Source organism: Scyliorhinus canicula, chromosome 18 (assembly GCF_902713615.1).
Source record: "Scyliorhinus canicula chromosome 18, sScyCan1.1, whole genome shotgun sequence".
Taxonomy (NCBI): Eukaryota; Metazoa; Chordata; class Chondrichthyes; order Carcharhiniformes; family Scyliorhinidae; genus Scyliorhinus; species Scyliorhinus canicula.
In genome coordinates, this window is record NC_052163.1 from 69348377 (window position 1) to 69372593 (window position 24217).

At 48.6% G+C, this 24217-nt stretch overlaps 1 protein-coding gene across 3 annotated transcripts in view; it reads right to left on the reverse strand.

Moving 5' to 3' along the window:
- Window positions 1–6780: 6780 nt before the first annotated feature.
- mif4gdb (MIF4G domain containing b) overlaps window positions 6781–24217 on the reverse strand; it is a 54108-nt gene continuing 36671 nt past the window's right edge. The window contains exons 5-6 of one of the 3 annotated variants that reach the window (XM_038777332.1): window positions 17376–17468; window positions 6781–7322 (exon numbers count right to left, since the gene is read on the reverse strand). In XM_038777332.1, the coding sequence (XP_038633260.1) occupies window positions 7095–7322; window positions 17376–17468 (321 nt within the window). In that variant the 3' untranslated portion in view covers window positions 6781–7094. The remainder of the gene's footprint in view (window positions 7323–17375; window positions 17469–24217) is intronic. The other 2 variants (XM_038777334.1, XM_038777333.1) reach the window with 2 other exon arrangements.

Below are 24217 nucleotides of genomic sequence, written 5' to 3' on the forward strand. Positions count from 1 at the left end.
TGGAAACTAACTGATGCTCATTTTAATGTAAAAACAGTTGTTTTACCAGATGTGAATCAGTGGTTGGTTCTTAGCTTGTCAGAAATTTGTTCCAGTCCCCTCTATCGGAATGTGCTTTTCAGAGTAAATGAGCGATTGAGAACAGCGGATTATCCAAGTTGTGAGCCATGTATTTTGGACCTTCCCAGGGCACCAGAATCCTCCACACAGAGCTCCACTTACCTTTTTTTTCATTCACTTTACGGGATGTGGGTGTCTCTGGTTAGGCCAGCATTTATTGCCCATCCCTAGTTGCCCTTCAGAAGGTCAGCATAGTGTCAACCCACAGTTAAGCATGTAATATAGTTAGATGTTAAATAAAATCGTGTTGCATCTCATCAAGTGTTGGAAGCCTGTCTCTCTCGACACTGCATCAAACACAGTCCACATAGACCCAGGCTGCCCAACACATCAGATGTGAGTTATTCGTCGTAGGATTCCTAGCCTTTGACTTGCTGAGGTATCCACAGTATTAATATGGCTAGTTTCTCATCAATGGCCAGTTCCAGGAGGTTGATGCCAGGCTCCTTCCCCATGTGGGGATTGGCACTGCTTCCAGGTGAGGCACACAGCATTAGCTCAGGTCCAATTATTAACCATGAGTGGGTAGCACTGTGCTGGTTGTGGCATGCCACCCCATGTCAGTGCCGGGTGTTGTGTATGTATAAAGACCACCAGCCAGCCCCTGCTCCTTACATTTTTGTTCCGGAACTTTTTCTTCCTTCTGCATGGCTATGTCTTGCTGATTTTTACTGAATAAAATGATTGATGGGATTCTCCGTTGCCTGACGCCGAAATTGGTGCAGGCGGCAGTTCTCCCCCCCCCCCCCTCCAAATCGGCATCATCGGGACGTGCACTGTGCACAGTCGCAACCCCATTGGCTGGCCCACTCACGATGCTCCGACTCTGATGGGCTGAGTTCCCGACGGTGCGGGCCACATGTGGTCTCAGCGGTCGGGAGCCTGCTGTAGCGACTGCGGGGAGACAGAGGGCATGCAGTGTCCAGCGCCGTCAGCCGGGATCCGCACCACTGGCTGGGGGGCTTCTTCCGGGGGAGGGGGGGGGGGCGTAGGTTGTGGGGTCGGGGTGGGTGGGCAGGGCCCAGCACCGATCTTTTCCAGTGCGATCGGTGCGTGTGTGGAGGGGTGTAGATATGCGTGTGGCAGCAACTTGTCAGTCCTGCGCATGTGCAGCACGGGACCCCGTGATTCTCAAACCGTTTTCTGCGCGTGTCGCAGGTGTTTCACGCAGCGCAGGTGCTAGCCCCTCACCGGTAGCGGAATCAGTGAGGATTCGCGCCAATTTTCCCGTCGTGAAACACCACGTATCCTCCGTTGGCGTCGGCAATTAGCCTCAGGAACGGACAATCCAGCCCGATGTGTTTGTCATGTTGTGACTTGCTGTTTCTCTGCCTGATACATTTAAATAGCAACAGTTAAGGCTCCCCAGGCGAGTTAGTGGACAGGTTCCACTAAGATCCACACTCCAGAGAGCCCTGCGTTGATTCTGAAACTGTGCGGGAGATAGCTGATTCAGCAAGTGCCCCAAGTGGCCCCAAAACCATCATCCTCCAGAACCAGCTGTTTCTACCTAGCAAACCTGAGCTAATCTAATTGAGGTATTTAAGCTGACTAAAGCGTTTGATAGAATCATTGAATTTACAGTGCAGAAGGAGGTCATTCGGCCCATCGAGTCCGCACTGGCTCTTGAAAAGAGCACCCTACCCAAGCCCACACCCCCACCCCATCCCCATAACCCAGTAACCCCACCCAACACGAAGGACAATTTTGGACACTAAGGGCCAATCCACCTAACCTGCACATCTTTGGACTGTGGGAGGAAACCGGAGCACCCGGAGGTAACCCACGCAGACACGGGGAGAACATGCAGACTCTGCACAGACAGTGACCCAAGCCTGGAATCGAACCTGGGACCCTGGAGCTGTGAAGCAGTTGTGCTAACCATTATGCTACCGTCCTGACTTGGATCGATAGAGTTAAGAATGAGGAGGTGTGGCCTCAAAATTGGAGCCAGGTCCTTCAGGAATGATGTCGGGAAGAATTTCTTCACACATTGGGTTGTGGAAATCTGGAATGCTCTCCCCAAAAAGTTGTTGATGCAGAGAGTCAACTAAAAATTTCAAAATGGGGACTTCCATGGTGGCCATGGAGTGAGCAGTCACATGTTGGCTCCGGCTCAAGGTGGATTTTTTCAGTCTTTTCCCCACTTGTAGGGCGTAGTATTTGAGTGCAGGAGGCGCAGGAGTGCTTGATAAGGTTTTACTCCTCTGGTGTGGTTGTTGGGTAGATCCACGGACTAGGAGTGGGGCACAAAGGAAAGGAGAGTCGTGCTGATGCGTCACAGGATATAATGGCAGAGGATACAGGAGCTGCTCTGCCTGCCCAGTGGTCAACGGAGCAGTTAATAGAGTTCTTCAATGAAAGGTTTTGCCAGCAGAGAAAAGAGGTCCTGGAAGACCTGGCTAAGGTGGTGGAGCTGATTTGGGGATTGAGAGAGTGAATTGAGTGTCGGCGGTTCTGATAAAATTTTGTACCCCAAATTGGGATGGTGTTGATTTTATGATTCCTGACTTGGACTCGCACTGGTTGATTATCAGGGGGTGGGGGGCATTTTAACACGGTTATAGAACCAAGCTTGGACCGGTCAAGTCCAAAGTCAGTGAAGTTCTCAACAGTGGCGAAGGACCTGAAGGGGTTCATGGAGCACATGGCGGAGCTGGACGCATGGAGATTTGGAAGGCCGAGGGCAAAGGAATTTTCATACTTTCCCCATGTGCACCAGTTCTCCAGGATTGATTTAATGGTGTTAGACAAGGAGTTGCTGTCGGGTGTTGCCAACTCGATCTATTCGACGATTGTGGTTTCCGACTGCACGCCACACTGGGTGGATTTGCGCATGGCCCGGGAGAGGGGGCCCAGCACCCGCAGTGGAGACTGGATGCGGGGTTGTTGGTGGAAGAGGAGGTGTGCAAGCAGGTGAGGGCTGCCATTTGGGGATAAGTGGAGCTAAACGACACAGGGGAGTTCACGGCCACCATGGGAGGCACTCAATGCGGTAGTTAGGGGGGAGTTTATCTCCATCTGAGCACACAGGGAGAAAGCAGAGCAGTTGAAAATGGTGAGGCTGGTAGACGATATTTTGAGGGTAGACAGGAGGTATTCAGAGGCCGTGGAGGCAGGGTTGTTGAAGGAGAGGCAGAGGTTCCAGATGGAGTTTGGGCTGGTGTCTACAGGGATGGCACTGGGGCAGCTATGGGGGCCAGAGGGCAGTTTATGAGTATGGGGAGAAAGCGAGCAAGATTTTGACCCACCAATTGAGAAAGCAAGAGGCAGAGAGCGGGATCGGTAGAGTTAGGGATGATAAGGGTAAGGTGATGATGGACCCAGAGGGGGGTGAATGGTGTGTCTGAGGTGTTCTACAGAAGGCTATACGAACACTGACCGGGGGGGGGGGGGGGGGGGAAGGAGGTTAGGGGATGCGGCGGTTTTTGGACAGGCTGGAGTTTCCTCAAGTAGAGGAAGAAGCTGGTTCAGAGATTAGGGGCCCCAAATGGAGGTAGCAAAGGCCCCGGGTCCGGACGGCTTCCCAGTGCAGTTTTACAAAGGTTTGAGGCAGACCTGGAGCCACTGCTGATGAGGACATATAATGAAGCAAGGGAGAGGGGGGAACTCTCCCCCTACATTGTCACAGGCTTCCATTTCCCTGATATTAAAAAAAGATAAGGATCCAGAGCAGTTGGGTTGCACCACCCGATATCGTTACTGAATGTAGACGCCAAACTGTTGGCGAAAGTGTTGGCCTCGCTTATCGAGGACTTGTGTCCCGGGGTGATAGGCGAGGATCAAACTGGGTTTGTGAAGGGAGGCAGTTGACAGCGAACTTGAGGAGGCTGCTTAATGTAATGATGATGACTTCGGAGGGGCAGGAGGTGGAGGCAGTGGTGAAGGCATTCAATTGGGTGGAGTGGGAGTATCTGCTGGAGGTTTTGGGGCAGTTCAGGTTTGGACAAGGGTTTGTGAACTGGGTCCGGCTGCTGTATATGGCGCCATCTCCAAGTGTGCGCTCAGACGTCACTCGGACGAACCGAGTGAGTTTGGAGTATTTTGAGTTGCATCGGGAGACGAGGCCGTGGTACCCGTTTTCCCCGTTGTTCTTCACCTTGGCAATAGAGCCATTGGCAATGGCGCTTGGGGAGGAGAGCGACTGGAGAGGGATTGAGTGGGGGGGGGGCATTGAACACAGGGTCACATTGTATGCGGTCGACCTGTTGTTATATACCTCGGATCCAGTGGGCAGTATCGGGAGCATTATGGGGAATTTAGAGGAATTTGGCCCGTTTACAGGCTATAAGTTGAATATGGGAAAGAGCGACGTGATTGTTTCCCATTGAGACTAGAGGGCAGGAGAGCAGGTTATGGGAGCTGCCGTCCAGGATAGTGGCGGCGAGTTTTAGACACTTGGGTATCCAGTTGACCCGGGGATGGGCGCAGCTGCACAGATTGAGCCTCACTCGGCTGGTGGAGTAGATGAAAGTGGATTTTAAGAGGTGGGATGTGTCGCCGCTATCGCTGGCAGGGTGGGTACAGACAGTAAAATTGACGGTGCTGCCAAGGTTTCTGTCCGTGTTCCAGAACCTCCCACTTTTCATCTAGAAGTCATTTTCAAGAAAGTTAATGCGCTGATCTCCAGGTTTGTGTCGGAGGGCAAGACCTCGCGGGTCAGAAAGGTTCTTCTGGAGCAGGGGGTTGGGTGTGGCAGGTGCTGCCGCTGCTGAACATGAAGAACTACGACTGGGCGGTGAATAGTGCTATGGTTAGGAAATGGGTCGTAGGGGAGGGGTCAGCGTAAAGTCGGATGCAGGCGGTATCGTGTAGGGAAAGGAGTTTAAGGGCTTTGTTATCAGTGCCTCTGCCATTCTCACCAGCCAGGTACTCAGTGAGCCCAGTGGTGGTGTCGGCACTAAGGGTGTGGAGGCAGCATTTGGGACTGGAGGGTGCCTCGGTGTGGGCAGTGATCTGTTACAAACCTAGGTTTGCGCCAGGAAGGGGCTTGGATGTGAGGTTTCAGGGGTGGCGGCAGGAAAGAATCGAGCGATTTGGTGATCTGTTCGTATGGGGTAAATTTGCGAGGTTGGAGGACCTGAAGGAGGAATACGAGCTGCAAAGGGGGAACTGATTTAGGTACCTGCAGGTCCGGGATTTTGTGAGGAGAGTGGTACCGTCCTTTTCTGGGCTGCCACCCCTGGGGTTGCAAGACAAGGTGGCTATCGAGGGATGAGATAGGGGAGGGGAAGGTGCTCGATGTCAGTAGGGAGGGGGCCCTGGTGGGGGACATAAACGCAAGTTGGAGGAGGAGCTAGGAGGGGAGGTGGGGGCCAACATGTGGGCAGAGGCCCTGTGGAAGATGAACACGTCCTCGTTATGTGCGAGGCTAAGCCTCATTTAGTTTAAAGTAATACATGCGGCTCATATGATGGTGGCAAGAATGAGTAGGTTCTTTGAGGGGGTAGAGGGTTGGTGTGGGCGGTGCTGGGGGAGCCCGCGAATCACGGCCACATATTCTGGGCATGTCCACGGCTGAAGGGGTTCTGGCAGAGGTTCTCGGACATAGTGTCTGAGGTGCAGGGGGTGGAGGCGGTCCTGAGTCTAATGGTGCAGATATTCGGGAATCCGGTGGGGGGGGGGGGGAGGGGGCGAGTTGTGGCTTTTGCCTCCCTGATAGCCGGATGGAGCTTGCTCGGATGGAGGGACTCGGAGCCGCCGAAAGCGAGTGGGCAACCTGGTGGAATTCCTGAGGCTGGAGAAGGTCAGGTTCACCGTGCGGGGGTCGCGGATGGGTTCACTCAGCCGTTTACTGATTTATTTATGGAGCTTTGAGGGGTCAGCAAAGTGGGGGGGAATAGGGGGTGTGGGGAATGCGGGATGTGAGAAGTGGGTGGTATTGGGGAGCGGGGGTTGATTATTTATAAAGTTGTTTGGTTGTTCTTCTGCTTTTGTTTGTTTATATGAAAATGTCTTGAATAAAATATTTTTAAAAAAGAAAATTTCAAAACGGTGATTGTTGGATTTGCCTTAGGTTAAAGGTCAAGAACTCAGGTGGGTAGGATGAACTTAATGGGCAGATCAGCCATAATCGATTGGAATGGGTAAGCTGGCTTCAACAGGTTCCTCTTTCAGGCTGTGATCTCTGATCAGTTAATGAAGGATTACCAGGGCCTCAAAATCAAACCAGCTCCTTTATTATGACAAAACATCTCAAAACCAATCAGCCTTAACTAATGTTAAGCACTTGCAGCATCAGCCCTTGTCATCTGAGCTGCAGAGTCAATCATTCTGAGTGATGGGGTGAGCAGGTAATCACAGACTGTGTCTACACTTCCCCAAAGAGAAGCTGCTGGGCCCTGGGGCTACACTTGGCACTTTGCAATAAGGCCAGAAGCAGGTCATGCGGAAACGGGGAGGGGAGATGAAAAAGGGTCAGTGGCAGGGGAGAATGAAGAATTTTGAATGTGTTGGTTGACAGCTCATTATTCTGAACATTGTCATTGCACCCCTGCCTACTCAGAAACTGGGCAATATTGCCCAATACTGTCACTACACAAGCTCCCCACTGGCTACACCTCATGGTGTTATGGAAACAGGCACCAGGCCAAAAACCAAACACTGCTTAGTCCATCTGTTATTTCCTATAGCAAAGCTGCCAAACAGGGAGTCCCAACAGCTATCAAGAAATAGATATATTAAAAACAAACCTTGGTGATACAAAATTTATCTTTGGGCGGGAGCACACATGATGCAGACTGGTACCAATCACCTATTCCAATAATCGGTTCCAACATTATCAAAATTCTATCAAAAAAATAATTCAAGCTTCAATGATTGGCAATGTGGACCATCAGCGCCCTCTGCTGGTGAGTCTCCCATACATCAGTCACCTTTAAAATCAACGCAAGGTTTCACTTTGCTGAAATATCAGTTGCAGAAAAGGCTCAGCTCGGTCCTTCTCTCGCTCCTCCCAAATATCCACATCCTCCTCAGTCTGCCACCTCACTGTAGTAATATTTCTGAGCATTCTCAGACATCTTCCAGCCCCCGGCACGGAACTCAATAATCTCCAACAACAGCAGGCGGGTCAGCGAGGATGGTTGGTTCTGCAGCAAGAAGCCATCTCGCAGTTGGCAGAAGAGATCATCCATCCTCTGAGCGTTCATCTTCTGTAGCTGCTCCCCGATACGATGTAACTGCAACACCAGGCAGTCTACCTAGAAGTGTGGGGGACAGACAGAGGCAGAAACAGAGCTAATCAGACCATCTAGAGTGGGGGAAGAGGAATAACTAAAAAATGAAAAGGTTTAAAATAGAAATTGTACTTTCTATAATTGTAATTGTGGTACAGGGAAAATGAAAAAATATAAAGTAATTAAACCAGCAAAAATAAATTTTAAAATGTGAGTAAACATTAGGACAGCGGGAGATAGGGCAGCACGGTGGCCTAGTGGTTAGCACAACCGCCTCACGGCGCCGAGGTCCCAGGTTCGATCCCGGCTCTGGGTCACTGTCTGTGTGGAGTTTGCACATTCTCCCAGTGTCTGCGTGGGTTTCGCCCCCACAACCAAAAAATGTGCAGAGTAGGTGGATTGACCATGCTAAATTGCCCCTTAATTGGAAAAAATAATTGGGTAATCTAAATTTTTTAAAAAAGGACAGCGGGAGATGTTTAAGCCAAACTAATTAGACAAATTAATGGAGGATAATGAACAGATTGAATGAATTGTAGACACAAATTCAACTTACGGTCTACATGACAAGGTAGACCTGACTGAGACATGGATACAAGACAGTCAGAATTGGGAACTAAATAGAATAGAACAGTACAGCACAGAACAGGCCCTACGGCCCTCAATGTTGTGCCATGATCACCCTACTCAAACCCACGTATCCGCCCTATACCCGTAACCCAACAACCCCCCCCTTAACCTTACTTTTATTAGGACACTACGGGCAATTTAGCATGGCCAATCCACCTAACCTGCACATCTTTGGACTGTGGGAGGAAACCGGAGCACCCGGAGGAAACCCACGCACACAGGGGGAGGACGTGCAGACTCCACACAGACAGTGACCCAGCCGGGAATCGAACCTGGGACCCTGGAGCTGTGAAGCATTTATGCTAACCACCATGCTACCCTGCTGCCCCTAAATATATCAGGTTGTAAGGTCTGCAGAAAAGTCAGGGAAAATAGTAGAGGGAGAGTAGTAGCTATAATTATAAAGCATAAAATCATTTCAATGATAAAAAAAGACAGAAGTGTCATGATATGCACTCATGCACATAATGAGATACAGACAGGCAGTGACAGACACCCAGTGCAGCCAATCAACACACAGGACAGAACACAATGAATCACTAGGCAGAACACTAGAAGGCGGGCTCCCACTATAAAACACACGAGGCATCAATACTCTGCCTCTTTGCACTGGTGACAACTGTAGTGACAGTCAGGGTGTATATATCAGTTAGCACCTTCTACACGTGGCTCAGAGCTAGTCAGGCCTAGTTAGTTATAGTGAGCACACTTAGATTAGTAGTGTCAAACCCACAGCGAACTGTGTGCACTGTTTAACAAGTTCAATAAAGCGTATTGAACCAACATCAGTTTGGAGTCTACTTTCAAGTACAACTGCATCCAGTTGCAGTCCGTGTTACCCCAGGGTGATTAACATGACATGGTACCAGTAGTCTACTATCTCTAAGTGGTTTGCCTCGAGTGATTCCGTGACAACTAGCAAGTGTCTTCCAGCGGTATGGAGAAGATCCAGGCCCCTCCACAGCTACGGATCTCCGCCAACCACGCCGCCAAACTGGCAGGTTTTCAAGCAAAGGTTCCTTCTCTACATTGAGGCCTCAGACCTCGAGGATGCGTCCGATGCCAGAAAAATTGCTCTGTTCCTATCAACTGCGGTGGACCAAGCCATCCAGATTTTCAACTCGCTTAATTTTACCGACGGCCAGGACAAAACCAAATTCAAGACCGTTTTAGAGAAGTTCGACAGTCATAGTGAAGTCGAAACAAACGAGAGCTTTGAGCGCTATATCTTCCAGCAACGCTTTCAGGGTAAGGATGAACCTTTCCAATCCTTTCTAACTCATCTCCGTATATTAGCACAGTCCTGCAATTATGGTGTAACCGCCAATTCCATGATCAGGGATCAGATCGTGTTTGGGTTGCACTCCGATTCCTTGCGGGAGCAACTCCTCAAAATTAAGCACATGACCCTACCAGTCGCAATCGAGACGTCCATAGTACATGAGCATGCGAGAAATTGGTACTCCCGTTTCAAATCGGCAGAATACGAAAACCTTGCCATCGCTCGGATGCAGGGTCTCAGTATTGTTTAAAGTGGCCATTTCGCACGCTTTTCTCCGTGCATCGTCGCACATGCGCAGTGCGGTCAGCTGACGTTCGCACCTGCGCAGTTTGGTTTTCGGCCGCTTTGTTCTCCCGTTCGTGTTGTGCATGCGTGGGGCATGAAAACCAAACTGCGCAGGTGCGAACGTCAGCTGACCGCACTGCGCATGTGCGAACGTCAGCTGACCGCACTGCGCATGTGCGACGACGCACGGAATGTAACAACGTCATGACGTGCCCAAACTGCGGCACCGCCCACTTAAAGTGGCTATGCCCTGCAAAAGGCAGGCAATGTTTAAATTGCGGGAAGCCTGGACATTATGCAGCCTTGTGCAGGTCTGCACCACCAATCACAATTCCAACGCAAGCGCGTTCGATGTGTACAGCAGGGTTTACAGGATTCTGATCCTGGTAGCACTACGGATCCAGAGGACGACTGCCTGGAGTCCCCTTATCGTGTGGGCATCGTAACTACATGTGAATATCCCTCCTCAAATTCAGCAGGACGAATGCTGTGGATTCCGCGGACGAATGCCGTGCTGTCACACAAGTAAATCAATGCAGCTTCCAGTTCAAGCTGGACACTGGTGCTTCTGCCAATCTCATCTCTCAAGCTGACTTTGGCCACATTAAAAAGCAACCCAAAATTCGTCCACCAGCCTGCCAGCTCCTCGATTATAATGGCAATGCCATAACTGCACTAGAATCTTGTCATCTCTTCGTCAATGTCAAACTGCGATTCAAAATCGTCAAGCCTGATAAGGTATCCCTGCTTGGTACCCATGCGTGCAAGCTACTCAACCTCGTACAGCGAGTCCATGCCATGTCTTCTTCCAATGTGGATCTTCAGGCTGACATTGATGACATCCTTGCTCAATATCCGGATGTGTATGATGGAATGGGTACTCTGCCGTACTGCTACAAGATCCTACTCGGGCCTGATGCCATGCCTGTAATCCATGCACCATGTTGGGTGCCGGCTCCTCTGAAGGAACGTTTAAAGGTATAGCTACAGGAACTCAACACCAGGGCATCATCTCCAAAGTGACGGAACCGTCAGCTTGGGTCAGCTTGATAGTGTGTGTGAAGAAGCCCTCAGGAGAGATGCGGATATGCATAGATCCCAAAGATCTTAACCGGAACATAAGCGGGAACACTACCCGATCCCGAAGGGGGAGGAGATAACCAGTGAGATGGCACTCGCCAAATTCTTTACAAAGCTAGATGCATCGCGTGGTTTCTGGCAGATACAACTGGACGAGTCCAGCAGGAAGCGCTGCACGTTCAACACACCATTTGGCAGGTAGTTATAACCGTATGCCGTTCGGCATTGTCTCAGCCTCTGAAAACTTCCACAGGCTCATGGAGCAGATGATGGAGGGGATTGAGGGTGTGCGTGTCTACGTAGATGATGTAATCATATGGTCCACGACCCCCGAGGAACATATATCTCATCTCAAACAAGTCTTTTGACGTGTCCATACAAATGGCCTCAAGCTGAACAAGGCCAAGTGCTCCTTTGGCATGTCAACCATCAAGTTCTTGGGCAACCAGATATCCCAGCAGGGTGTGCGACCAGATTCAGACAAGGTCAAGGCCGTTAACACCATGAAGAACCCGGAGGACAAGAAGGGGTACTACGCTTCCTCGGAATGGTGAACTTCTTGGGAAATGAAAAAAAAAGAAAATCGCTTATTGTCACGAGTAGGCTTCAATGAAATTACTGTGAAAAGCTCCTAGTCGCCACATTCCGGCGCCTGTCCGGGGAGGCTGGTACGGGAATCGAACCGTGCTGCTGGCCTGCTTGGCCTGCTTTAAAAGCCAGCGATTTAGCTCAGTGAGCAACATGGCCTCACACACCACGGCTCTCAGGCATCTGGTGAAGAAGTCCACTGCATTCCAGTGGATACCCACACATCAAAGCAGAGTGGCTCGAGCTCAAAGCAAAGCTCACCACTGCTCCGGTATCAGCGTTTTTTGACCTGGACAGGGAAACAAATATCTCCACATGACGCAAGCCAGGACGGCATTGGTGCGGTGCTCCTCCAGAGGGATGACTCCTCGTCCTGGGCTCCAGTTGCTTATGCGTCAAGGGCCCTGACTCCTACTGAACAGAGGTACGTCCAGATAGAAAAACAGTGCCTGGGCTTCCTAACCGGCATTGTAAAGTTCCATGACTACGTCTACGGTCTACCAACATTCACAGTGGAGACTGACCACAGACCTCCTCAAGCTAGATCGTATCATTACTCCTCACAGCCTCCAGAGCTTAGTGCTCAAACAAATCCACGAGGGACACGTAGGTGTTGAAAAGTGTAGGCGCAGGGCCCGGCAGGCTGTCTATTGGCCTGGAATCAGCCAGGATATATCCAACATGGTCCTCAATTGTGCGACCTGCCAGCGTTTCCAGCCTGCTCAAACAAAAGAAACACTCCAGCAACACGAGATTGTGACCTCTCCGTGGTCCAAGGTGGGAATTGACCTTTTTCACACCAATGGGCTATGCTCACGACTATGCTCATCATAGATTACTTATCAAATTACCCGGAAGTTGTGAAGCTGTCAGACCTCACATCAAGGACGGTCATCAAGGCCTGCAAGGAGACATTTGCCAGGCATGGTATTCCACTCACTGTCATGAGTGACAATGGTCCCTGCTTCCACAGCCAAGTGTGGTCCAATTTCGCCAAGTCGTACCAATTCAACTACATTACCTCAAGCCCACACTGCCCGCAGTCCAACGGGAAGGTTGAGAAAGGGGTCCATATAGTGAAGCAACTGCTCTGCAAGGCTGCGGACTCTGCTTCTGATTTCAACCTGGCGCTGTTGGCGTACAGGGCAACCCCTCTGTCCACCGGTATGTCTCCGGCTCAACTCCTCATGAATAGAGACCTGCGGGACGACTGTTCCAGCCATTCACTGACCAGACCTGGATCACCTCCCAGTGCTGCAAAAGGTGCAGCAACTCAGGAATCGGCAAAAGCTGACGTACGATGCTGATGCTACCGATTTACCTGTGCTATCTCTGAAGATGCTGTTCGGATCCAGCTACCTGATGGAGGCTGGTCAGCTCCAGTTGTTGTTCAACAGGCGGCTCCCAGATCGTTTGTAGTTTGTATGGCTGATGGCTCCATTGTCAGGCGCAACAGAAGGGCACTGCGGAAAGTTGCCCACCACCAGATCCTACTTTTCCATATGTTGTTACGCCTCCTCTGGACACCTCACACCACAAGGCCACCAATCTGGCAGCAATCCCACCTGTCAAGGCGCCGTCGTCCCCACCTCCACCTCTCGACAAGGATCAGACGCAAACCCCAAAGATTGGATTTATAGACATTTATCTTGTAAATTTTGTTCTGCACGCTAGACACCTCTTATGTAGGAAAGGCTGATGGACTTGAGGTTGTTTTCGTTAGAGAGAAGAAGGTTAAGAGGTGACTTAATAGAGGCATACAAAATGATCAGAGGGTTAGATAGGGTGGACAGCGAGAGCCTTCTCCCGCGGATGGAGGTGGCTAGCACGAGGGGACATAGCCTTAAATTGAGGGGTAATAGATATAGGACAGAGGTCAGAGGTGGGTTTTTTACGCAAAGAGTGGTGAGGCCGTGGAATGCCCTACCTGCAACAGTAGTGAACTCGCCAACATTGAGGGCATTTAAAAGTTTATTGGATAAGCATATGGATGATAATGGGATAGTGTAGGTTAGATGGCCTTTAGTTTTTGACTTCCCATGTCGGTGCAACATCGTGGGTCAAAGGGCCTGTACTGCGCTGTATCGTTCTATGTTCTATGTATATTTTCATCCACTCACTTTCATCCACTCGCCATTTAATGTAAATAGTTCTACTTGTAAATACAGTCGCATATGCTCCAACATTTTTTTTTTAAAGGGGGGATGTCATGATATGCACTCATGCACATAATGAGATACTGACAGGCAGTGACAGACACCCAGTACAGCCAATCAACACACAGGACAGAACACAACCAATCACCAGGCAGAGCACTAGAAGGCAGACTCCCACTATAAAACACACGAGGCATCAACACTCTGCCTCTTTCTACTGGTGACAACTGTAGTGACAGTCATTAGTTAGCACCTTCTACACGTGGCTCAGAGCTAGTCTGGTCTAATTAGTTATAGTGAGCACACTTAGATTAGTAGAGTATCAAACCCACAGCAAACTGTGTGCACTGCTTAACAAGTTCAATAAAGCGTATTGAACTAACGTCAAAGTTTGGAGTCTACATTCAAGTACAACTGCATTCAGTTGCAGTCTGTGTTACCCCAGGGTGATTAACACGACAGTAAGCAGGTAGCAGAAACTTTCCGGGTTGAATTAGAAAATAGAAAAGGATTTAAGACAGTGTTGGGAGTTGTGTTTGGACACATTATAGCAGCTATGAAGTGGTAAATTATATAAATGTGGAGATTACATAAGCATGGAGAAGAGGCAGAGTCCAGAATGGGTGATTTTAACTGTTGTATAAATTGGGATAAGCAGATTAGCCCATGTCAAAAGGCTAATGAATTTCTTGAGTTTTGTCCAGAACTAACAGCAGAGGTGCTGCTGTTAGTCCAAAACAACATTCTGCCCACCACAACAATTGAACAATATCCTCGTCAAAAAGAAATAGGAGACTTTTGTTTGGTCTAGGAGGGTGGGGACAGTCAACACCCTCGAGGAGTATAAAGAAAGTAGGAAGGTACTGAAGCGGGAAATTAGGAGGGCTAGGAGGGGTCATCCTTGGCAAGTAGGACAATCCTTTAATCCTTTAAGGTGAATCCCAAAGCTTTTCATTCATATGTAAAAAGCAAGAAGGTGGCCAGGTAAAGGGTTGGACCACTTAAGGACAGTGGGAGGAATCTATGTGTTGAGGAAATGGGCGAAGTAGTAAATGAATACTTTGCATCAGTGTTCTCCAAAAAAAGGGACTTTGTGGAAGATGATTCTTGGGTAGGGTGTGTGGACAGTCTGGATCATGTTAACATCGAAAAGGAGGAGTTATTGGGTATTTTAGAAGATATTAAAATAGAAAAGTCTCCTGGGCTGGATGGGATTTACCCCAGAATACTGAGGGAAGCAAGGGAGGAAATTGCTGCGGCCTTAACTGACATCTTTGTATCCTCATTGGCTACAGGTGAGATCCCAGAGGACTGGAGAATAGCTAATGTGGTACCGCTGTTTAAGAAAGGTAGCAGGAATAATCCTGGAAACCATAGGCCGAAGAGCCTCACGTCAGTTGTATGTAAATTAATTGAGAGAGTTCTCAGGGACAGGATTTATACCCATTTGGAAACAAATGGACTCATAAGCGATAGACAGCATGATTTTGTGAAGGGGAGGTCGTGCCTCACTAACTTGATCGAGTTTTTTGAGGGGGTGACAAAGATGATTGATGAGGGAAGGGCGGTGGATGTTGTTTACTGAATCAGTAAAGCCTTTGACAAGGTGCCTCATGGCAGACTAGTACAAAATGTAAAGTCGCACGGCATCAGAGGTGAGGTGGCAAGATGGATACAGAACTGGCTCAGTCACAGAAGGCAAAGGGTAGAGTAGAAGGGTGTTTTTAAGAATGGAAGGTTGTGACTAGTGGTGTTCCACAGGGATCTGTGCTTGAGCCTCTGTTGTTTGTAGTGTACATAAACAATTTGGAGGAAAATGACACCAAGGTTGGTGGAGTGGCAGATAGTGTTGAGGATTGTCAGAAGATACAGCAGAACATAGATAGGTTGGAGAGTGGGGCACAGAAATGGCAAATGGAGTTTATTGTGGACAGTGTGAGGTAATGCATTTTGGTAGGTCTAACATAGAGGGAAATATACCGTAAATGGCAAAACTCTTAGGAATATAGAAAGTCAGAGAGATCTGGGCAGGTCCACAGATCTTTGATGGCGGCAACACAAGTGGACAAGGTAGTCAAGAAAGGATACGGAATGCTTGCCTTCATTGGACGGGGCATCGACTATAAAAACTGGCAAGTCATGCTACAGTTGTATAGAACAGTTGTATAGAACAATTGGAATATTGCTCAAAAGTCTGGTCGCCACACTACCAGAAGGATGTGGAGGCTTTGGAGAGGGTGCAGAGGAGGTTTACCAGGAGGTCTGGAGGGTGTTAGCTATGTGGAGAGGCTGAATAGACTCAGACTGTTTTCATTTGAAAGACGGAGGTTGAGGGGTGACCTGATAGAGGTCTACAAGATTATGAAGGGCATGGATAGAGTGTACAGGCAGGCACTCTTTCCCAGGGTGGAGGGGTCAATCACCAAGTGGCATAGGGTTAAAGTCCATGGGGCAAGGTTTAGAGGAGATGTGCGAGGCAGTTTTTTACGCAGAGGAACGCATTGCCAGGGGAGGTTGTGGAAGCAGATACATTAACGGCATTCAAAAGGTATCTTGGTAAGCACATGGATAGGATGGATATAGGCGGTTACGGCACAAGGAAGTGCTGAGGGTTTTGGCAAAGGTTGGTATCGTGACCAGTGCAGGCTTGGAGGGCCGAAGGGCCTGTTCCTGTGCTCTATTGTTCTTTGTTCTTCAGTGCAACATAGGCTTACATCCCAGTCATTAGCTAATCAAATCAAACGATATGTTCTTTTCGATTGTTCGCAATAGGCAGAGTACAGACCGTACTCAACCAGCCCACCCTTGCAAAACCCAAAACTGTCTATTGTTAGTTGTGATTCCACAATGGGATAGCACTTATGAATAATCCTGTGTGCACTCACAGCTACGCTAACAACCAATTTAAGGCAATCTGTCAAAGAACAAACAAGGAACAAAGAAAAGTACAGCACAGGAACAGGCCCTTCGGCCCTCCAAGGCTGCACCAACCATGCTGCCCATCTAAAATCTTCTACACTTCTGGGGTCCGTATCCCTCTATTCCCATCGAATTCATGTATTTGTCAAGATGCCCCTTAAACATTACTATCGTAGTCAAGCTCACAACATACCCTTACTCCAAGCAAGTACCTGTTCTTTACAAACAAATGGAATATTTTTAAGCCTTGCATCATTTTTGAATTCAGGGGACCTTGGGGAGCCTATAGTTGCTGGGTACAGGGGCTGAGGGAGGAAAGTGATGAAGAAATGGTGGTGAGAAAAATGGCGTGGGTGTGAGTGGGAGGAAATAAGAATTTTAAATGAGAGGTTAGAACAAGGTGAGATGTTCAAAGGACGTAAAAGTGCCAGAAGATTAGGGGAACGAGCAAGGTGTGATTTGCGTCATGGCAATGATCCTGACAGAGCCAGTGGTGAAAGGTATAGCCAGACAGAGAGGCTTCAGGTAAGAAGGTCTCAGGCTTTCTTAACCAAAACCACAATGTTGATGCAATCATCCACAAGAAGTTTCTGGATGGCGCGGGCCTTGTTCACAAGTAAACGGATATTTTGGAGGGAGATGCATGGAGGGGTATTGAGAGTTGATCGACTGGCAGAGTCTACAGGATTAGCACTGGAAAGGTGAATTGGACAGGGAGAATGTTATCAAGATTATTCCCCAGTGGGTACACTGGGCCAGTAGGCAGATGATAGGGTGAGATAGGAAAGTTGATGTTGCTGCTTATGCGGAGGTAACACAGGTACCTTGATGAGCCCTTTGCAGAATACCGAGAGGAGCAGAGAGAAACTGTCGGCTTATCTCACAGGGAGTCAGTGGCAATGGTAACAAGGGAACAGACAGGTTGAGCAGTCCCAAAGGGCTGCAATAGGGATTTGGGAGGGCAGAGAATCCAAGAGGAGAGAAATGAAAGGATGTATGACGAGAATGAAAAATATAGAGAATAGACATAAAAACAAGAAGAAATAGAAACGGAGGTCATTGAGAAAGACAGGGGTATAAGGCCCAGATAATCAGAGTATCTACAGACAGAGACAGGGAATCAGGGCTCCTCCTCACCTCCTCTTCGTTCTGCAGTGAATCAGGATGGGTGAGACGCATCAAACAATCATACACAGGGTTAACCAGCGCCATCATGGGCATGTTATTCACCTGAAATAGAGAACAGGAGTGAGAGCCCATGCACACAGCCCATCCATCTTCACAGCAACTCCATTCCAAAACTGGAAGCAATGACTCATCCTCGGCACAAACACAATTTGGTTAGGGTTCAATGCAGGGAGTGCCACCTGACCTGTTGTAGCATCTGTTGATGACTTTATTGGGGATGGGCAGGACGGAGGAGGGGGCATTTGCAAACCCAGCATATTTCCCACTGCCTTTTCTTCATACTGTCAATCTGTGGTCTACCCGAAATGGCAGATGATTACAGCGGATGCACTAAGTGACTAACATCAGGATTAACCTCTCCAGGAAGGTGAGGAGCACAGCAATGCTCTTACACTCAGTAACCAGCTACATTTATATAGCACCTCTAATCATGATGCTTGGTGTGATCAGAATGAATGGATAGCAAGGACCAGGGAGAATGACTAGACAATAAATTCATGGTCAAACGTTCTCCCCGTGTCTGCGTGGGTTTCCTCCGGGTGCTCTGGTTTCCTCCCACAGTCCAAAGATGTGCAGGTTAGGTGGATTGATAAATTGCCCCTAGTGACCAAAAAAGGTTAGGAGGGCCTACTGAGTTACGGTGATAGGGTGGAAGTGAGGGCTTAAGTGGGTCGGTACAAACTCGATGGTCCGAATGGCCTCCTTCTGCACTATATGTTCTATGTTCTATGTCAGGCTCCAGGCTGCTCTCCCTCTCCCTTTCAAACAATGGAAACGTGACATTCTCCTCATGTCACTCTGAAACCAGCACACATCTGGGCCTGAGTAGGCCATGTTGAAAAGGAAAATCTGGATACCAGAGTATTCCGATCACATTTTTTAAATGTGCATTTGAATGCTACAGTGAGAGTTGGGTGACTGAGGGAGTTAGGTGAGGAGGGAGTAAGGTGCTCCTTTCATTTCCATTTCCGCAAAGAGCGAGAAGGGAGCCAGGAGTTTACAGAGTGCAGCTGACTGGAAGCAGAGTCGGAGGGCGGAGGTCCAGTTGGTCTACAGGACAGCTATATTCTGTAAAGTAAGAGGGGATGGAGGATCCTCCTGTAGGATGTGGGTTGTGAGGGAGTGAGGGATACCACCGGTGTCCCCGCTGACTATACCTGTGGGAAGTGCACCCAACTCCAATTCCTCAGAGACCGTGTTAGGGAACTGGAGCTGGAGCTGGATGAACTTTGGATCATCCGGGAGGCAGAGGTGGTTATTGAGAAGAGTTACAGGGAGGTAGCCACACCCAAGGTACTGGACAAGAGTAGCTGGGTTACAGTCAGGGGAGAGCAAACTAACAGGCAGACAGTGCAGGGATCCCTCGTGGCCGTTCCCCTTCAAAACAAGTATACCGTTTTGGATGCTGTTGGGGGGGATGATCTACCAGGGGAAGGCCCTAGCAGCCAGGTCTCTGGCACTGTGTCTGGCTCTGGGGCTCAGAAGGGAAGGGGGGATAATAGAAAAGCAATAGTAATAGGAGATTCAATTGTTAGGGGAATAGATAGGAGATTCTGTGGTCGCAAGCGAGACACCCGGAAGGTATATTGCCTCCCGGGTGCCAGAGCCAGGGATGTCTCGGATCGTGTCTTCAGGATCCTGAAGGGGGAGGGTGAGCAGCCAGAAGTCGTGGTGCACATTGGTACCAACGATGTAGGTAGGAAAAGGGGTGTGGAGGTAATAAACAAGTAGAACATAGAACATTACAGCGCAGTACGGGCCCTTCGGTCCTCAATGCTGCGCCGACCCGTGAAACCATCTGAAGCCTATCTAACCTACACTATTCCATTTTCATCCATATATCTATCCAGTGACCACTTAAATGCCCTTAAATTTGGCGAGTCTACTACTGTTGCAGGCAGGGCGTTCCACACCCCTACTACTCTCTGAGTAAAGAAACCGCCTCTGACATCTGTCCTATATCTACCACCCCTCAATTTAAAGCTATGTCCCATCATGTTGGTCATCACCATCCAAGGACAAAGACTCTCACTGTCCACCCTATCTAACCTTCTGACTATCTTATATGTCTCTATTAAGTCACCTCTTAGCCTTCTCCTCTCTAACGAAAACAACCTCAAGTCCCTGAGCCTTTCCTCGTAAGACCTTCCCTCCATACCAGGCAACATCCTAGTAAATCTCCTCTGAACCCTTTCCAAAGCTTCCACATCCTTCCTATAATGTGGTGACCAGAACTGCACGCAGTACTCCAGGTGCGGCTGCACCAGAGGTTTGTACAGCTGCAGCATGACCTCGTGGCTCCGAAACTCAATCCCCCTACTGATAAAGGCTAGCACACCATATGCCTTCTTAACAGCCCTATTAACCTGGGTGGCAACTTTCAGGAATTTATGTACCTGGATGCCGAGATCTCTCTGTTCATCTACACTACCAAGAATCTTGCCATTAGCCCAGTACCCTGCATTCCTGTTACTCCTTCCAAAGTGAACCACCTCACACTTTTCCGCATTAAACTCCATCTGCCACCTCTCAGCCCAGCTCTGCAGCTTATCTATGTCCCTCTGTAACCTATAACATCCTTCAGCACTATCCACAACTCCACCGACCTTCGTGTCATCTGCAAATTTACTAACCCATCCTTCTACACCCTCTTCCAGGTCATTTATAAAAATGACAAACAGCAGTGGCCCCAAAACAGATCCTTGCGGTACACCACTAGTAACTGAACTCCAGGATGAACATTTGCCATCAACCACCACCCTGTGTCTTCTTTCAGCTAGCCAATTACTGATCCAAACCGCTAAATCACCTTCAATCCCATACTTCCGTATTTTCTGCAATAGCCTACCGTGGGGAACCTTATCAAACGCCTTACTGAAATCCATATACACCACATCAACTGCTTTACCCTCATCCACCTGTTTGGTCACCTTCTCAAAAAACTCAATAAGATTTGTGAGGCATGACCTACCCTTCACAAAACCGTGTTGAGTATCGCTAAACAACTTGTTCTTTTCAAGATGATTATAAACCCTATCTCTTGTAACCTTTTCCACATTTTACCCACAAGTAAGGCTCACAGGTCTATAATTACCAGAGATACTCCCCTTCTTGAACAAGGGGACAACATTTGCAAACCTCCAGTCTTCCGGCACTATTCCTGTCGACAAAGACGACATAAAGATCAAGGACAAAGGCTCTGCAATCTCCTCCCTGGCTTCCCAGAGAATCCTAGGATAAATCCCATCTGGCCCAGGGGACTTATCTATTTTGACATTTTCCAAAATTGCTAACACCTCCTCCTTGTGAACCTCAATCCCATCTAGCCTGGTCGACTGTACCTGAGTTTCGGGAGTTAGGCTGGAAGTTAAAGGCCAGGACAAACAGAGTTGTCATCTCTGGTTTTCTGCCGGTGCCACGTGATAGCGAGGCTAGGAATAGGGAGAGAGTGCAGTTGAACACGTGGCTGCAGGAATGGTGTAGGAGGGAGGGCTTCAGGTATTTGGATAATTGGAGCGCATTCTGGGGAAGGTGGGACCTGTACAAGCAGGACGGGTTGCATCTGAACCAGAGGGGCACCAATATACTGGGAGGGAGGTTTTCTCGTAGTCTTCGGGAGGGTTTTAAACTAATTTGGCAGGGGAGTGGGAACCGGATTTGTAGTCCAGCAACTAAGGAAGCCAATATTCAGGACGCTAAAGTGTGTAGTGACGCAGTGGGGAAGTTAACACTGACAAAGGAGAGTACTTGCAGGCAAGGAGATGGGTTGAAGTGTGTATACTTCAACGCAAGAAGCATCAGGAATAAGGTGGGTGAACTTAAGGCATGGATCGGTACTTGGGACTATGATGTGGTGGCCATCACGGAAACTTGGATAGAAGAGGGGCAGAAATGGTTGTTGGAGGTCCCTGGTTATAGATGTTTCAACAAGGTTAGGGAAGATGGTAAAAGAGGTGGTGGGGGGGGGGGGGGGTGGCACTGTTAATTAGAGATAGTATAACAGCTGCAGAAAGGCAGTTCTCGAGGAGCCTACTGAGGTAGTATGGGTTGAAGTCAGAAATAGGAAAGGAGCAGTCACCTTGTTGGGAGTTTTCTATAGGCTCCCCAATAGCAGCAGAGATGTGGAGAAACAGATAGGGAAACAGGTTTTGGAAAGGTGCAGAAGTCACAGGGTAGTAGTCATGGGTAACTTCAACTTCCCAAACATTGAGTGGAAACTCTTTAGATCAAATAGTTTGGATGGGGTGGTGTTTGTGCAGTGTGTCCAGGAAGCTTTTCTAACACAGTATGTAGATTGTCCGCAGAGGGGAGGCCATATTGGATTTGGTCCTTGGTAATGAACCAAGGCAAGTGATAGATTTGTTAGTGGGGGAGCATTTTGCAGGTAGTGACCACAATTCTGTGACTTTCACTTTAGTAATGGAGAGGGATAGGTGCATGCAACAGGGCAAGGTTTACAATTGGGGGAAGGGTAAATACAATGCTGTCAGACAAGAATTGAAGTGCATAAGTTGGGAATATAGGCTGTCAGGGAAGGACACAAGTGAAATGTGGAACTTGTTCAAGGAACAGGTACTGCGTGTCTTTGATATGTATGTCCCTGTCAGGCAGGGAAGAGATGGTCGAGTGATGGAACCATGGTTCTCAAGAGAGGTTGGATGTCTTGTTAAGAGGAAGAAGGAGACTTATGTAAGGCTGAGGAAACAAGGTTCAGACAGGGCGTTGGGGGGATACAAGATAGCCAGGAGAGAACTGAAGAAAGGGAGAGCTAAGAGAGGGCATGAAAAATCTTTGGCGGGTAGGATCAAGGAAAACCCCAAGGCCTTTTACGCATATGTGAGAAATATGAGAATGACTGGAGCGAGGGTGGGTCCGATCAAGGACAGTAGCGGGAGATTGTGTATTGAGTCTGAAGAGATTGGAGAGGTCTTGAACGTGTACTTTTCTTCAGTATTTACAAACGAGAGGGGCCATATTGTTGGAGAGGACAGTGTGAAACAGACTGGTAAGCTCGAGGAGATACTTGTTAGGAAGGAAGATGTGTTGGGCGTTTTGAAAAACTTGAGGATAGACAAGTCCCCCGGGCCTGATGGGATATATCCAAAGATTCTATGGGAAGCAAGAAATGAAATTGCAGAGCTGTTGGCAATGATCTTTTTGTCCTCACTGTCAACAGGGGTGGTACCAGGGGATTGGAGAGTGGCGAATGTCGTGCACCTGTTCAAAAAAGGGAATAGGGATAACCCTGGGAATTACAGGCCAGTTAGTCTTACTTTGGTGGTAGGCAAAGTAATGGAAAGGGTACTGAGGGATAGGATTTCTGAGCATCTGGAAAGACACTGCTTGGTTAGGGATAGTCAGCACGGATTTGTGAGGGGTAGGTCTTGCCTTACAAGTCTTATTGACTTCTTTGAGGAGGTGACCAAGCATGTGGATGAAGGTACAGCAGTGGATGTAGTGTACATGGATTTTAGTAAGGCATTTGATAAGGTTCCACATGGTAGGCTTATGCAGAAAGTAAGGAGGCATGGGATAGTGCGAAATTCGGCCAGTTGGATAACGAACTGGCTAACCGATAGAAGTCAGAGAGTGGTGGTGGATGGCAAATATTCAACCTGGAGCCCAGTTACCAGTGGCGTACCGCAGGGATTAGTTCTGGGTCCTCTGCTGTTTGTGATTTTCACTAATGACTTGGATGAGGGAGTTGAAGGGTGGGTCAGTAAATTTGCAGATGATACGAAGATTGGTGGAGCTGTGGATAGTGAGGAGGGCTGTTGTTGGCTGCAAATAGACATAGCTAGGATGCAGAGCTGGGCTGAGAAGTGGCAGATGGAGTTTAACCCTGACAAGTGTGAGGTTGTCCATTTTGGAAGGACAAATATGAATGCGGAATACAGGGTTAACGGTAGGGTTCTTGGCAATGTAGAGGAGCAGAGAGATCTTGGGGTCTATATTCATAGATCTTTGAAAGTTGCCACTCAAGTGGATAGAGCTGTGAAGAAGGCCTATGGTGTGCTAGCGTTCATTAGCAGAGGGATTGAATTTAAGAGCCGTGAGGTGATGATGCAGCTGTACAAACCCTTGGTAAGGCCACATTTGGAGTACTGTGTGCAGTACTGGTCACCTCATTTTAGGAAGGATGTGGAAGCTTTGGAAAAGGTGCAAAGGAGATTTACCAGGATGTTGCCTGGAATGGAGAGTAGGTCTTACGAGGAAAGGTTGAGGGTGCTAGGCCTTTTCTCATTAGAACGGAGAAGGATGAGGGGCTACTTGATAGAGGTTTATAAGATGATCAGGGGAATAGATAGAGTGGACAGTCAGAGACTTTTTCCCCGGGTGGAACAAACCATTACAAGGGGACATAAATTTAAGGTAAATGGTGGAAGATATAGGGGGGATGTCAGAGGTAGGTTCTTTACCCAGAGAGTAATGGGGATATGGAATGCACTGCCAGTGGAAGTAGTTGAGTCGGAAACATTAGGGACCTTCAAGCGGCTATTGGATAGGTACATGGATTATGGTAGAATAATGGAGTGTATATTAATTTGTTCTTAAGGGCAGCACGGTAGCATTGTGGATAGCACAATTGCTTCACAGCTCCAGGGTCCCAGGTTCGATTTTGGCTTGGGTGACTGTCTGTGTGGAGTCTGCACATCCTCCCTGTGTGTGCTCCAGTTTCCTCCGGGTGCTCCGGTTTCCTCCCACAGTCCAAAGATGTGCAGGTTGGGTGGAGTGGCCATGATAACTTGCCCTTAGTGTCCAAAATTCTATGATCTATGATTAACCTGGGA